This window comes from Harmonia axyridis, chromosome X (genome assembly GCF_914767665.1).
Source record: "Harmonia axyridis chromosome X, icHarAxyr1.1, whole genome shotgun sequence".
NCBI lineage: Eukaryota > Metazoa > Arthropoda > Insecta > Coleoptera > Coccinellidae > Harmonia > Harmonia axyridis.
Window position 1 is genome coordinate 4933328 of NC_059508.1, and position 15905 is coordinate 4949232.

The following is a 15905-nucleotide window of genomic DNA, read 5'->3' on the forward strand; positions in this document are numbered from 1 at the left end:
TTCAGGCTTTTTGAAATGGCTTGTTGCGTCACGCCCAATGATCCCTCCAATTCCTGTTGCATTTGACACGAGTCTTGATCAACTAATGCCTCCAATTCTGCATCTTCGAAACTTATTCTCTTCCACCACCATGCTGGTCTTCGACGTCAAAATCACTGTTCTTGAAGAGTTGAAACCACTCTCAGCGCGTTCTTTCCCTAAAAACGGCCTCATCATAGATATTTGAGAGCATTCGAAGAGCCTCAGCCGCAGATTTCTTTATATTTAAGATGAAAATTAAAACCTCCCGCAAATGACGAGAATTTGGCTCGTGAGCTAACATGTTTAATCGAGAATAACATTAGACACAAATCGACTAATATTTCGATGACTTTATGTATACGAATACCTAAGCTTATTGTGTGACATCTACGATCTTTTAATTCCGACTACCACTTACTGATACATCCATCTATTGCAAAAGCAAAGTTGTACACCTAATATATTTCCAGCAAATATGAAAATAATATATAAAATAGTTTCAATGTACGAAGCACAAATAATTCATTAATCTTAAATAAAACGCACTGTATCTCAGACAGGACACACATTGTATCTATGAGATTTGGGTTAAACCTTATATTGTGCTCGAGATTCTATTGTTGAGAAATTTCCATTTGGATGCATTTCTGTTGAATCTTTACTCCAACATACCTAAACGTGTTGTCTAGGACATGGAGATGAGATTTTCTTAAAACGTTATTAGAGTGCAGCAGAGCTGAAATTTTCATTTTCTTTTTCAGAATAACAGAAAAGACGAGCAGATCCCAGTTCTTAGCGTATTTCAGTTTCACTGCTAAAAATAACTCTGATGGTTTATCGTATCGGCCTAAAGGAGGAATGAGACTCCAAAATACAGGTAAAGTCATAACACCAATTCCAACTGAATTATTTACGTTCCATTATTTTGGCCGAAGAAAATGACTGACATTCCGCAAAATGTTTTTATCAACTTGATTCACAGATTGCGACTGGCTTTATCAGGATTTCGCTTGCAACAAATCCTCTCTCTCTGGAATTCCATGTACCCTTGCCAGCCCTGGATACCCTGGAGTATACCCTCCTCACAGACAGTGTAAATATCACATCACTTCAAGCCACGAGAATGTGTCAGTGAGGATAAGTCTCACTGCTTTATCTCTACCAACGTAAGTTCGAACGATTTTATTATTTCTATCAACACATCAGGTCTCATGGATTCTTCATTGAATACTATTGTTTTACAAAAAAAACTTTGCATGAAAATTTGATATCACTTTTTTTCGAAGTGTCTTAGTTTTTTTGCAGCTACTGTTCCTTAGTTTCTGCTATTTTGAGAAGTTATTGATTCGATTTTCAAATAGCCTGCCTATTTTACGCCTAAATGGATCATACATGCCAAAAAAAAAGCTATTTGGCAGATTTTCCAGATCCGCTCATAAATGGAATGCGATACAAAAAACTGCAAAGCAACACGAAGACAAAATCTTCGTCACTGAACCTGAAGATAGCTTCTGGAATTCTGTAACAGAAATAGGAAAATTATAAGTCAAGTGAGTTTTTATTTGGACGACGCATTCATAGAGTATTTCAATTGCTCTTTGTACAAACTTTGTATTAAACTTGCTCACAAAAAAGGCTATCAGATTTTCCAAATCCTCGCAAAAATGGAATGCGATAAAAAAACTGCAAATCAACACGAAGACAAAATCTTCTTCACTGAACCTGAAGGTAGCTTCTGAAATTCTGTAACAGAAATAGAAAATTATAAGTCAAGGGAGTTTTGTTAGCAAACTATTTAAACGACGCATACATAGTGTATTTCAATTGCTTTTTGTACGAACATTGGATCAAACTTGCCCACAAAAAAGGCTTTGTGGCAGATTTCACAAATTCTCGCAAAAATGGAATGCGATAAAAAAACTACAAAGCAACACGAAGACAAAATCTTCGTCACTGAACCTGAAGCTAGTTCCTGAAATTCTGTAAGAGAAATAGAGAACTTATAAGTCAAATGAGTTTTTATTTGAACGACGGATTCATAGAGTATTCCAATTGGAGCGATGAACCTAAAATAATCATAATTTCACCATGATAATCATTGCTAATAAAAGTTCCAAAGTTCAACTAATATTCAGTTCTCCCTCACATTGTGATATCAGCTTTTCTGAGGTGACATATACTGAGGACATCATATCATGAAGATTGAAGAGTGTTCCTTCGTTTTTCTAGGCATCCTATTTCATGAACATATCGACCATAAAGTGATCACGATTACATGGTTCGTTGATGGCGTATCCTCCAGGTAGTAAACTGAAATCTGAACTACCAAAATGTTAAATTACACGTTTAATTAACTGACATCTTGTGTTTTATCGCTGGTCTCACAGCAACACTATTTTCTACGAAAATCTGTTAACATCTTAATTTTCGACGTAACTAGAATGTTGGCAGATTTTATCATCTTCAGGATAATTAGCTGTGCCACTCAACTGTGAGTTGGTGTATTTTTTACTGAACTGACAGAATACTCACTCTCAAAAGGCACTTTTGTAATTTGCTGGAAAAATTAACTCTTTAAATCAATGCACCTCTCTTTGTGGATCGTACAGTGGATTATTCTGTTCACTGAAAAATTCCTCACTTTCGAAAAATTCAAAATCTGGTCCTGTGTGAAGGAATTCTCAAATCTTCTCTTGTCTTAGATATTATGAAATCGGTTTTGAGCATTTCTAGATTTTTGCAAAATTTTATCTCTATCGCGTACCCAGAACCAATAAAAATTCGATATTTCAATTAATCCTACTTAATAATACAGGGTGTTCCTAAATTCGAGGTACAAACGAAAATGTGAGGTTCCTTGCATAATTTTCAGAATGAAATGTCCTATAGGGTGTTTCTTGTAATCCTACTTTTTTGTGATGATCATAAGAGTTCACCGAAAATAAGCACCAAAACTAATAATTAATTTATCCATCATAGCTTACTGATTGGATTTTCATGATAATTTGAATTTCGAGAGAATTATTTGAATTTTTTTTTTCGAAATAGTAGCAGATACGATAAAACTACAAGAACCCGAAAAGTTGAGTAGAAGACTACAGTTTCTTTTTAAATTTTTTCAAACAACCAGTGGTCTATCAAAAAAAAATTCCGGGGAGAAAAATCGAGCATATATCACCCTGTAGATTTTCTATCGAAATTGGTTTATGACATGATGTAAACTCTAAATTGGAATGAAACAAAATTCGAAATTTAAGTTAAATATATTCCGTTTTCCAGATCCTATGAGAAAATTTGAAAAAAATCAAACTTTAACACTGTGTATCTAAAAAACGCAGTGTTCGCGAGTTCATGTTTATAGGACTTTTTCTAAAATTATTCGGGGAATCTCTCATTTTTGTTTGTATCTCTAAGTTAGGAACATTCTGTATAATAAACACATCTGATACGTACTCCAGGTATATGGTCTTGAGAAGGAGCGCTGAAAAGCAAACTCACACACCCAACACTTTTCTTTCATATTATTTCATCACTTTTTTTTTCGAAATCGTATTATCCCGATAATTTTGCATGACACCGTGTTGTCATAAAAACTGCATGAGTTCATTTTCATTTTTGGAGAAAGAGCCCGACACCGAAGGTGGAGTGCTTTTGATGCACGAGTGTAATTCGGGGGAATATTTCCCGAATAAACTGTTAACTTGTCAAAGTGACATAGATTCCATAGATGCTATAGATACGAACTGTGTAAGATTCATAGAAACTATGCATCTATGAACAGAACAATTATCGCAGTGCTATTTCGCTTCCTACAATGCAATTAACGCTGTAATTTTCGATAATTGCATTCCATTTACATAGAATTTTTGACAGGAGGGAAATATTCATAGAAAGCTGAAACATGCGAAATTCAGCTCTCTAGCCTCTATAGTTTCAGGAATAAAAATAGTCGTTCGAGGCCCACCCTGTATACAACGATGAATGTCTCGCGACGTAGTAACAGAAAGGCAATTTCAAACTGAGGAAAATCTCTCATCTCCAACAGAAAGATGGAAAAACGGGCGGAGCTACGAACAAAATTACAACAACTTACATCTCAAGGGAGCAACGGAATTACTTTTTTTTTCGTTCGGGGATAGTTTGAGGAACAGGGGACATTTTTTATCGTGAAAAAATAAATCATTCCGAAAGAGAAATGCGGAAATAGCGTTCTATAAAATTGCGTCATGAAAATTATCGCAAAAACATTTCTACAATAAATTCGCAAGAAATAAATTGTAGATGAGGCTGTAAAAATAACACATATACATGGTGGTCCATTTAAAAAGGTACATATTGACTAATTGTGTACCATAGTTTCCTTAATCGGGATGAAATAATGTCAAACGACAATACCGGTCAAGTTACACACTTACATGGGTTATTCGATAAGTTTTGTCGCTACCAGCGTAAAGTTTTTTCAAAATGTGAGTGCACTCTTCATATGAACGTTTCATTTAAATTCATTCTTCTCTGTTTTAAAGTCATTTTTAGAAGGTTTAGAATGTTTAGATTAAGACAAACAAAAGCCTTAAGAGTGGTGAGACCCTGGTTCTTCACCTCCGAAAAGATTGCGTTTCCAGAAATCGGCCAATCAGCTGTTAGCAAGAATTTCGTTTGTGGATTACTTACAAACTAATAAAACAATAAATTCTGAATATAATTGTAACCTTTTATACTAGCTGAAGGAAAAAAAATCGTGAAAAAAACAGCCGTTTTGCAGGTTACAAGAGCATTTTTACAATAGCTAAAATACATCAATTCAAGTTCGAATTATTAGAGCATCCACCGTATTCACTGGATTTGGACCCTATAGCGACTTTCATCTGTTTCTCAATATAAAAAAAATCATTCATCAAATGATGAGGTTATAACAGCTGTAGAAGCGTATTTTGTGAACCTTCCAGATTCTCACTTTAGGGATGGAATTCATAAATTGAAATCTCGTTGATGTTGAGGGGGACCATACTGAATGAAAAAGTGTATTTCAAACCATAAAATTCTGCTTTTCTTATCGAATCGCAGAACTTATTATTATTTTTATGAATATGTTGTGGGGCAATAATATGCAATGATCGTTTTTCTGAGAATTAAATAGGAAGAAGGGTAAGAAGAGTTCGTATTAAATGGCCTCCAACATTTCCTGACTCGACTGGACTTCATCAGAGAATATTGTACCTTAGCATGAAATGTCATCTGAAATGTAACAGCATGTAAGCGAAAATGTTGAAAAAGGCAGACAATTTTACAAATGAACATTTAGAAACTGAATCATTCAATACTCTTCCCCCATCAGTTTTTACACCAAAAAGAACGCGAAAAAAATAGTTTTTTCAGCATATTCATTCATATGATTGCAAAATTATAGGTACTGCTCTCCAAAAGTTAGGGAACTCTGAATTTTTCGAACAACGCACGTATATAATGTTCCGAAATGTGTGTATGTAACTAAGTACATAAAAACACATAGGTAGTTTTTGTGGTTATGTCTTTCTTTAACTTAAAACAATTTCAAAAGAGTAAATAAATATCAATTTTTTCCTTAACTTTTGAAGAGCAGTTTATATGAAATATTGCCTAGGCTTCTAGGAATAACTCGTATTTACGGAAATATTCAGCTCTATTTGTTTAGTTGGGCCACCCATCGCTAGACGAATGTATCAAACAGAAGTACAATTGAAGAATTTAATCATTTAAGAATTTGTTCTAGTTTTATCAGAAAATATTGAAAATTCCATAAATTAGGGATGAAAGTGAACAATGGAACTCCCTGTAGAGTGTGGAATGGACCTTTACAAAAGCCGAATGCGGAAAAAAAGCATTGTTTTCGTCAGATTCCATTTCGATTCCGTTTTTTCCGCGAATTCATAAATCTGCATATGTTCTTTGTTTTGCAGGAACTGTAAAAATGATTACATATCGATTTATAATGGTTCTACTAGAAGTAGCCCTCTTTTGACTCGAATATGTGGCAATCAACGGAAAACAGTAGAATACTCATCGACGAATCTCTTATTGGAATTCAGGTGAGAAAAAATAAATACATTTTTGGGGATATTCCATGGATACTATAAACTTTTCGAACGGATAACCGAAAAATTTCAAACTGATTCTGATATCAGCTAAATACTTCCTGCCTCATTAAATATTGGATATGTTGAATTGAGAATGTCCAATTTTTTAGAGTGCGATTCATTTATTATCTACCTTTCTTCGAGAAAATATTTAGTTCAAGGTCCCTACAAGGTCAAGTTCTCACTTTCAAATGATAAAAAGGCCATAAGATGCATTACGTGCTAGAATATCCGAAACTGCGTATTTATTCAAGTTTCAAAATATTTGTTTCAAAAATGGCATCACAAAAAATGGTAGGGATTCATCAAGCCAAAGTAGCTTGAGATTTCAACCAACTACTTGACTTGAAAATCAAGCTCGTGAAAAATTACATACTTGAGCTTGACTTGACTTGGTTTTAGATATTTATTGCTTGACTTAATATGAAGCTACTTGATATTACTTGGACTTGATATATTTTGATATATTTCTGCAATCTCGTGTGCGTTTAGACTAAATAAGAGGATTCCTCGAGCGCCAAGAGACTGAAGCATTCGCCAGTGTGATTTCATTAGTAGTTTTCTCACATGTCTATGAAATCTATTGGTAGATTTTGGTAGTTTCAGAAATATCTTTGCAAACTTGGCCTAAGGTCCGAGGATTTTTTATCAACAGCAGCATCTTCAGCTCCTGTTGAAAGACAATTTTCCAGAGCTGCTCTTACAGTTACAAAAACCATTAATAGATTAGGCGACGAATCTATAAGATGCCTCATGTGGTTTAGATCCTGGATGAAGAATTATGAAATCAAACAAAGCCTGGAGGTTTCTCAATATTAAGAAACTTCATTTTTTCATTATTTTTTATTTTGTGATGATTTACAGTGATTCAATTTATATTTCTATTTCAGAAAAGTTCATATTTTCGGTTCTTTTATATTATTGTATAAAAGAAAGAAAAGAGTTTAATAAAAAAAGTGTTTTTCGCAATGTTCCTTTTCATTTCATCATTTTTTATTGATGACACTACACAATGAAACTGCTTAAAATCAAGTAGCTTTATATGATTCAAGTACTTGATAAATGAATACTTGACTTGACTTGAGATTGAAAAACTACTACTTGACTTGAGCTTGACTTGAAATCAGTCATGCTCAAGCCAAGTAGCTTGAAAATCAAGCCAAGCCGTGAATCCCTACTAATGTGAGGCACACTTTGTGTATTCAGATATCGGAAGAATTATAAAGGAAAATATTCGGACGAATTATAAAGGAAAATATTCACACAAAAATTAATGGATGAACAATATTGGGCAATTGCATTCTTTCGAATGATTTTTCAGCACGGGGTCACAAAAACCACCATTTTCCTTCAATGGATTCGTTGCGAATTTGAAATTCTATTTGAAGAATTCAACAAAAGTCATACCTTCAACAGAACCATCAGTTATAACAGACGTCATCACAACAAAATCTACCACATCAACTTCAACTGGTAAGTTTTAATTAAATGGCTTATTTGAATTCCGACAAAACAACACGAGTTGGATCGATATCGAAAATAGACATGTACTTTGTAGGTGAATTCAATTAGGCATAGAAGAATTTTAAGCTTTATCCAAATTGAATCAATTCGAAATCTATTCCAACTTTTGAATTTCATGATTTTATATTGTATAGTTTTTTCAAAGGAGATTTTTTGCCTTTCTTTTTAAGATTAACTACAGAAAATTGAGAGTGGGCTTTTCGACAAATCCACGAAAATAATTCAGTGTTAAATATTTTCCGAAAAAAATACAATCAAAATATAAAGTTAAATTCAAAGTGTACCGCAGACGAAAGCGTTTTTTTTTATATATTAATTTTTTTTTCGTGAAAATCATTCTGATTAAGTCGTGAACTTAGTATTATTTGATAGTATTTCATTGTAAGGATGATTTCCATTCATTACATTCTTACTATAGTAATATGGTTGACGTTTTTTTCAATGTCCTTTTCAAGAAAAAATTAATCTGTTCAGACTTTCAAATTAACTAGCATATTTCATTATAGAAATTGATGGAACACTCTGTATAGTATTTGTGATGATTACGTTGTTTTATTTCATTTAAGTTCATATAATGAATTTCCATCAAGGGAAATCCATCAAATAACCATGGTTTTCTAACAAATTCATGAAGTTCAAATTAGGACCTTAATCTAGATAAAAGAAGCTTTTCTCATTAGTACATATAGGTATTATCAACATCTTTGAACGTAATGGATTTAATTTCGAATGGCCTCCCTTCTCAGTTAGATTTCCCCCGGGTAAGCAAAGTCCTAATTTTTGTTTCATGTTACGAACTATACTAACTGACAAAAAAACTGCAACATCCGGAAGGAGCTGTTTAAATTTAATTTTTTTTTTTGCAAAACATAGAAAGTATAGCAAGGAGTATATGATTGAAATTTGGAGAAAAAACGAAGGGTTTTTCTTTGATGAATTTGTTAATATTGCGTTTGTCCACCGCGATTATCTATACTCTCCCCAACACGTCTCGGCATTGATGCAATAAGATGGTTTATTTCTTCTTGAGGGATACTGTTCCAAGCTACCTGTACTTCATATCCCAGAGCCGCCAAAGTCCGTGGGGGCTGGGATAAATTTCCAAGCCTTTGATGTCCCAAAAATATGACATGGGCGAAAGATCAGGGGATCTGGGCGGCCATGGCAAAAGATTCACATGGGTCTCTTCGAAAAAGTTTAAACTAACTCTGGCAACATGAGGTCGGGCCTTATCATGCTGAAATATTCGATTCTCGAGCCGGTTTAGGTAAGGAAGAAGATATGGCTCCACTATTTCTTGAATGTAACGCAGCGCTGTCATGTTACCTCGAATAAAGACTAAAAGTGACCTACTTGCATGTGCATTAGCACCCCATACCATAACGCCTACTGTCCGGTGTACATGACGCTCAACACCAAACTGAGCTTCACATCTTTCTCCCCGACGTCGTCTAACCCTTCTTCAGCTATCATGTGCACCCAAGGAGAATTGAGATTCATCAGAAAAACGACCTAATCCCATTCCACAATCCAATGTTGACGTTCTCTGCACCACTGTAATCGTTGCCGGTGATGCTCAATCAGAGGTAACACAAGATGGGGTCGATAATGATGCAGTCCAAATGACCTTATCCGACAGGTAACCGTTCGGATAGTTACAGGATGGCCTTGTTCTCTTAACCACTCATCAGCCAAAGATCGAGTTGTCGCAAATCAGTCTCTAATGGCCATAAGACTTAGACGTCGATCTTGAACTTCATTTGTGCCCCTTCGACGTCCGGTGCCTACTCTTCTTAGATTTTGGGCATTGTCAAACCACGCTCGACAACATCTCATAACAGTAGGTGGATTTCTGTGCGTACGATTAGCGATTTCTCGAAATGACAACCCCCGTAGACCAACAATTCGACCTCGTTCAAATTCACTTAGCTGGCGATAAATTCCACGTACACGTGCTCTAGACATTTTAACAACAACTAAACATCTACTTTGGATCTCCTGGAACAGATGATTTGTTGTAAAATTAAAAAAAACAATATTCAAGTAACAAAAATTGTTCGCATGAAAAAACCTTATATACCTTGCTATACTATCTATGTTTCACCAACAAAAATTTTAAATTTAAGCAGCTCCTTCTGGGTGTTGTTGCTTTGTCAGTTAGTATAAAAAGTGTTGGAGGAAGATTGTTAAAAAGATGATGTAGGTAACTAGCTGATACCTCCATAAAGTTGTTCCATCTCGGAACTGTGCACTAAAATTGCATTTTTTATAGTAGCCACGAGCAGAACGACACCAACTACAGCTACTTCTGGCTGCGACATATTTATCTCCGGCAATAACAGCCGTTATGGATACTTCGATAGTAGAGAATACGAGTGGTATCCAATTTGTCGTTTAGTATTCTTTGGACGTTCGAGCGATGTCGTTCACATCTCTTTGTTCAATTATCGATTGAGGTGAGTTTGTCATTCCATATACTGACCTCGATCTCGTGAGAGAACGATCTAATCAATCACTTCCATTTATCTTTCATATAAAATATTTCATCTGAGAAAAGAGAGAAATTCTCTTGGCCTCTTTCATTCAGACGAAATACGCTCTCCAAATTCTACAGGAGGGTTTATTATTTTCACATCATTCTGTTCAGTGGAATGTAACAACTTGTTAAAAGGTATACGGTGTGTTTTGAACATAGTAGGATGCATAAGACAACAAGTCAATGTCAAAACTATTTATTTCGATAATTAATTAATTATGTAGGGTAAACTTACCAGTTATTGGACAGTTGAGATTATTTTCCAATTCAAACAAACGTGAAAATTCCATTTTTAGGCCTCTTGATACCAGAAAATTACCAATAAAATGTTGGTTTTGTGGTCTTCAAGCAACTCTCTTCACATTTACTTTTCAATGAAAACATATTTTTTTTACGGACAAACTGAAAAGTATTTACATAAATAGATCGTAGATGTCATACAATAAGCTTAGGTATTCGTAAACATAACGCCATCGAAATATTAGTCGATTTGTATCTGCATCATAAAGTTATTCTCGATTAAACATGTCAGCTTACGAGCCAAATTCTGGTCATTTGCGGTTTTAATTTTCTGCTTCAATATGAAAAAATACATGGCTGTGGCTCATCGAATATTCTCAAATGACCATGGTGAGGCCACTATTAGTTAAAAACATGCCGAGACTGGTTTCAACGCTTCAAGAACGGTGATCTTGACGTCGAAGATCAGCATGTCGGTGGAAGAGAGAAGATTTTCGAAGACGCAGAATTGGAGGCATTACTTGATGAAGACTCGTGTCAAACGCAACAAGAATAGACAGGATCATTGGGAGTGACTCAACAAGCCATTTCGAAACGCCTTAAAGTCATGAGAATGATTCATGAACAAGGAAATTGGGTGCCGTACGAGTTGAAGCTGAGAGATGTTGAACGGCGTTTGATGTTTGCTAGTGAACAGCTGCTTGCAAGGCAAATACGATAGAGATTTCTGCATCGCATTGTGACTGATGACGAAAAATGGATTCATTACGATAATCCCAAGCGCAAAAAATCATGGGAATATCCCGGCCACGTGTCCAATAACTAGTTTGAATAGGAATATTTCCGAAAATTTCATGTTTATTGAATCAGCCTCAAAAAACGGTAGAGCTGTTGTATAAACCCAAAGAAAGCTAAAGAGATCACTTATTCGACAGGTGTCCAGCAACCAAAACAAATGGATATTTTCTTTCAGTTATTGGACACCCTATACAGTTATAAAACTTACCTTTCTTCACGATAAAATACCTGTAGAACCTCAAATCCACCGAATTTTCTTCAACGAACTTTCAATTCAAAAAAATTTGAATTATTATCGGCAGTATTTATTCGCGCTTGAACTCAAAACCACCTCAAAATAACAGAAATGCTGCAAACATTGGGATTAATAGCAAAAACATAAAGATATAATGATGCAACCTAGGGAATTGTAGATGAACTAAAATGTTGATTAGATCTTATTTTTGATTATTATTGTCCAACTGTCCAATAACTGGTAGGTAGGCTTTAAGGCATAGCCGCCTTTACAAATCAATAATTATATTCATTACACAGTTCCTAAATACATGCTTACACTGTGTCATAAAGTTGATAGGTATATATACATTCAGATACAGTTATTTGAATTAACAGGAAAATAAAAATAAAGGACCTGTTCTAGGGCATTAGACAACACTTGTATTCTAGCATTATATAGGCTTAAACATGTAGAAAAAATGAATGGCACATTTTTAGGCTCGATTTTCAAGAGAATTAATTTGGTGAAAACCGCAACCTCATAAATTTAACAGTTTTCAAGCCATAAGAACAAAATAGAGAATTGTGTGAAATGAATGAGTTGAGATTTTGGATGAAGATATGGTATAACAATTTCAAAGTTCGCCTAAAATTTCAATTTGATCACATCATCAGAAAAATAGTAAATACAGTTAGTTGGCATATGCGAAATCAAATTACATCCCATTCAGTTCTGTCGTCTCCAAAGGCGCAATAGAGGTCAAGCGCTCCAAAGACCTTGACACCAATGAAACAATCATAATCTGAATATTCCGGCAGATATAACTTGCAATAGTTCCCAAACAATATCTGTTGGAAGCTAAAGTCAGTTCCTATAATCTCTAAACTATGAACAATCAACAAGTCATGGCCTTTTGCAGGGCACCTTCCTGTAGGTCGGTGATAGAAGTAATAGACAGCAACGTGGAAGACAAAAGAAATATGATAGAGAGAATATGCAGTCCTAACACAAAGCAGATGAGAGAACAAGCTGATGAAACAACAGCCCAGAAAACTTATTTATCAACTGGAAACTCAATCATTATAACATTCCGCAGAAACTCCAATGCAGCTAGCACAAGTGAAGCTGAATTCCTTTCTGGAGCTTTCTATTTTCATGACGGTAAGACGAATTGAGCTTTATGACATACCTAGGTTTAAAGGATTCAATTTTGGTTTATTATTTTCATTGTTAAGGTTAGATTTCAGAACTTATTAACCCGGGTTCGAATCCCGCTAATGGATATTCAGTAATTTTTTTTTTACATTGATAGTTCTATAGTTTTTTCATCACTCGTTGAGATATTCTGCTTTAAAAGTAGAAATAAGAAACCATAGTTTGAAACTTCCAGTGTTTTCGTTTTTATGCTCAAAAAACATTTATCAATCCTTGTCTTGTAGGTATCATACATATAGCATTCTCATTCATCATCAGTGTTATACTTTATTCCGTTGGTTATAGATCGCCACTCCATCAAGTTTTGACTATGTTCCAGGATTATAGTCAGATTGGTATTAGAATGCTGAAATCAATACCTATCTTATTAGGTGTTCTACGATAATATCTCTTCATTCAAAAGTATTCCAAATAATACTCTGAGAAAAGTCTTGGATCATTGAATTTGGGGGCATAATCAGTTTGAACACTACCCTTATTTTTCTCAGTAGATTCAATCGCAATCATAAAAAAAAATTGGGTTCTAATTCAAAAATCAATAATTATGATCGAGTTTTGCTCAAAATTTTTGGCACAATATTTGAAACATTGATTTCTCAAATTCAAGAGATCCACAATTATTCTACAGCATTCTACTCAGAAAAAGTGAATCGAATTTACGCATAGGATATTTACAATTAAAATAATGGACATAATAGTTTCTAGAAATTTTTTTCGATTTTTTTTTCAATTTTGTTAGGACTAATGCGAGAAATTATGAAAGGAGTGATTGAGAATGGAGATCTGGATAATATCTAAGAATTAAAAAGAAAAAAAGTGTTCTTTATAAAAAAAAATTTCTCATTTCTTGTAAAGGGTGTTTTTTTAGAGCTATAGAATTTCATCTGATGTTTTTTGCGGTTGACCTGGTGGCGAAAGACCTAAAGAGTGTTTTTTTTTAGAGCTATAGAACTTTAAATTGCAATAAAACAACGATGGATTATTCGATTGACATGAATTTTATTTTTCCGCAAGATAATCTTGTGGCATTACATTTCAAATATGATTTCTGGCATATGACCGCCACGGCTGGCTCGGATGTAGTCCAATCTGGACGTCCAATTTTCGATGACTTTTTCCAACATTTGTGGCCGTATATCGGCAATAACACGGCGAATGTTGTCTTCCAAATGGTCAAGGGTTTGTGGCTTATCCGCATAGACCAATGACTTTACATAGCCCCACAGAAAGTAGTCTAGCGGTGTTGAATCACAAGATCTTGGAGGCCAATTCACAGGTCCAAAACGTGAAATTAGGCCGTCACCAAACGTGTCTTTCAATAAATCGATTGTGGCACGAGCTGTGTGACATGTTGCGCCGTCTTGTTGGAACCACAGCTCCTGGACATCATGGTTGTTCAATTCAGGAATGAAAAAGTTAGTAGGTAATCATGGCTCTATACCGATCACCATTGACTGTAACGTTCTGGCCATCATCGTTTTTGAAGAAGTACGGACCAATGATTCCACCAGCCCATAAAGCGCAACAAACAGTCAGTTTTTCTGGATGTAACGGTGTTTCGATTGAGGATTAGCTTCACTCCAAATGCGGCAGTTTTGTTTATTGACGTAGCCATTCAATCAGAAGTGCGCTTCATCGCTAAACAAAATTCGCTTATGAAAATCGGGAACAACGGCAATCTCATTTTGGGCCCATTCGATGAATCTACGCCTACGCGAGTCTATTTAAGATGAATTGCCAAACCAAACTGAGAATAAATCACTTGACAGCTGTTAAATCGGTCGCCATCTCGAAAAAAAAACACCCTCTATAACCGAAAATATATTAGCGGCATAGGGAATCACGAAGAATATCATATTTCCAATTTTCAGATTTCAAACAAACCACGTTCTCCAGATACGTCTAATAGACAGTCGAACTTGAAACACCCTGTATAACTATAGAAATGAAAGATGTTTCTTCCTCAAAAAATCCTAAGGCAGTCCTTCGAGTTCAAAATAATATGTTTGTGAAGTAGGTAGGACAGGTCAATTCTATTCAGGAAGAGGGTATTTTCTGAAATAAAAATCATCATTATTCATTCCACCCCTTTGCACAGCAACCCTAACCCTTGAAATTTCAATAGAGGGGAGCTTGCTTGGTATATCTCTGCAAGGAAAAAAGAATTTTTGATTTCTGTTTTTAAGGTCTCGAAATGTCCAGCTCCATCTCGGAAAATTATGTATAAGAGTTACACGCCAATATTTATGCATTTTTAAGTCAAGTATTTACCGTCATTTTTGATATAACATTTAGACACATGAAATTCAAACATAATTTAGCTATTACACAATAAGTTAGTCTCTAGGATTTTCTTCGAACTATACAGGGTGATTTCTTACTACGCTACGAAACTTCAGAGAGTGATTACTTGGGTCGTTTTAAGAAAAAGGGGACTACGAACGTATGTCGTTGCTTCCTTTCCGTGATACAGGTCGTTAAATTAAAAAAAAACGGTATTTATTTATAAATTATCGTAAATATTTTCAAACCGATTTGGTTGAAATTTTGTGTAATTATTTGAAGAAATAAGGCGCTTATTCAGCCATAACTAGATTGAAATAATTAGGTACAGTGCCTCAGTGGGCACAATAGCCAGGGCCGGCGCGAGTATTTTTGACGCCTGAAGCAAATGATTTTTCGGTGCCCCTGCTGAAAAAGCATTGACCCCCATCGAAATATTGCTTCGAAAACTAATTGGGATTACAAACAAAATTGTAGGAATTTTCCATATGCTGAATGTGTGACCATCAGCTTCCAAATAATTCTAAAACGAAGATAGTGTTGTTTTTCGTCAGTGTGAAATACATGATGATTTTATACCTCCTTCAATGAGGGTAATAGGATAGGGAATTATGTTTATATCGGTTGGGCTGTCATGTTTTATTTATTATACAGGCGGTTTGGAGATTTTCGTTGAAGGGAATGTTGACAAACGCAGCGGAGCGGAACAACCTTATGTTGTTTTTAAGAATCAAGGATGAAATATGAAAAAGGGCCAGCAAACTGGGCCGAATTGCCGCCCCTCAAAGAGGAGCGCCTAAGATGGTCGCTTTACTGTTCCACCCCAAACAGCGGCCTTGACAATAGCCATCACTATTGGGGGAAAAAGCACGCCACTGACTTTTTTGTCGTTTTTTTCAATTTTTTTTTATTGAGAAACTAGAAGTACAACTTTTTGGTCTTCTGTGTTTTCTTCATA

General features: G+C 35.1%; 1 protein-coding gene across 2 annotated transcripts in view; it reads left to right on the forward strand.

Annotated features, from left to right (window-relative positions):
• LOC123685937 overlaps nucleotides 1-15905 on the forward strand; it is an 80896-nt gene that overhangs the window by 60577 nt on the left and 4414 nt on the right. The window contains exons 6-11 of one of the 2 annotated variants that reach the window (XM_045625827.1): nucleotides 783-898; nucleotides 1004-1187; nucleotides 5958-6086; nucleotides 7456-7607; nucleotides 9931-10114; nucleotides 12369-12610. In XM_045625827.1, the coding sequence (XP_045481783.1) occupies nucleotides 783-898; nucleotides 1004-1187; nucleotides 5958-6086; nucleotides 7456-7607; nucleotides 9931-10114; nucleotides 12369-12610 (1007 nt within the window). The remainder of the gene's footprint in view (nucleotides 1-782; nucleotides 899-1003; nucleotides 1188-5957; nucleotides 6087-7455; nucleotides 7608-9930; nucleotides 10115-12368; nucleotides 12611-15905) is intronic. The other variant, XM_045625828.1, reaches the window with a different exon arrangement.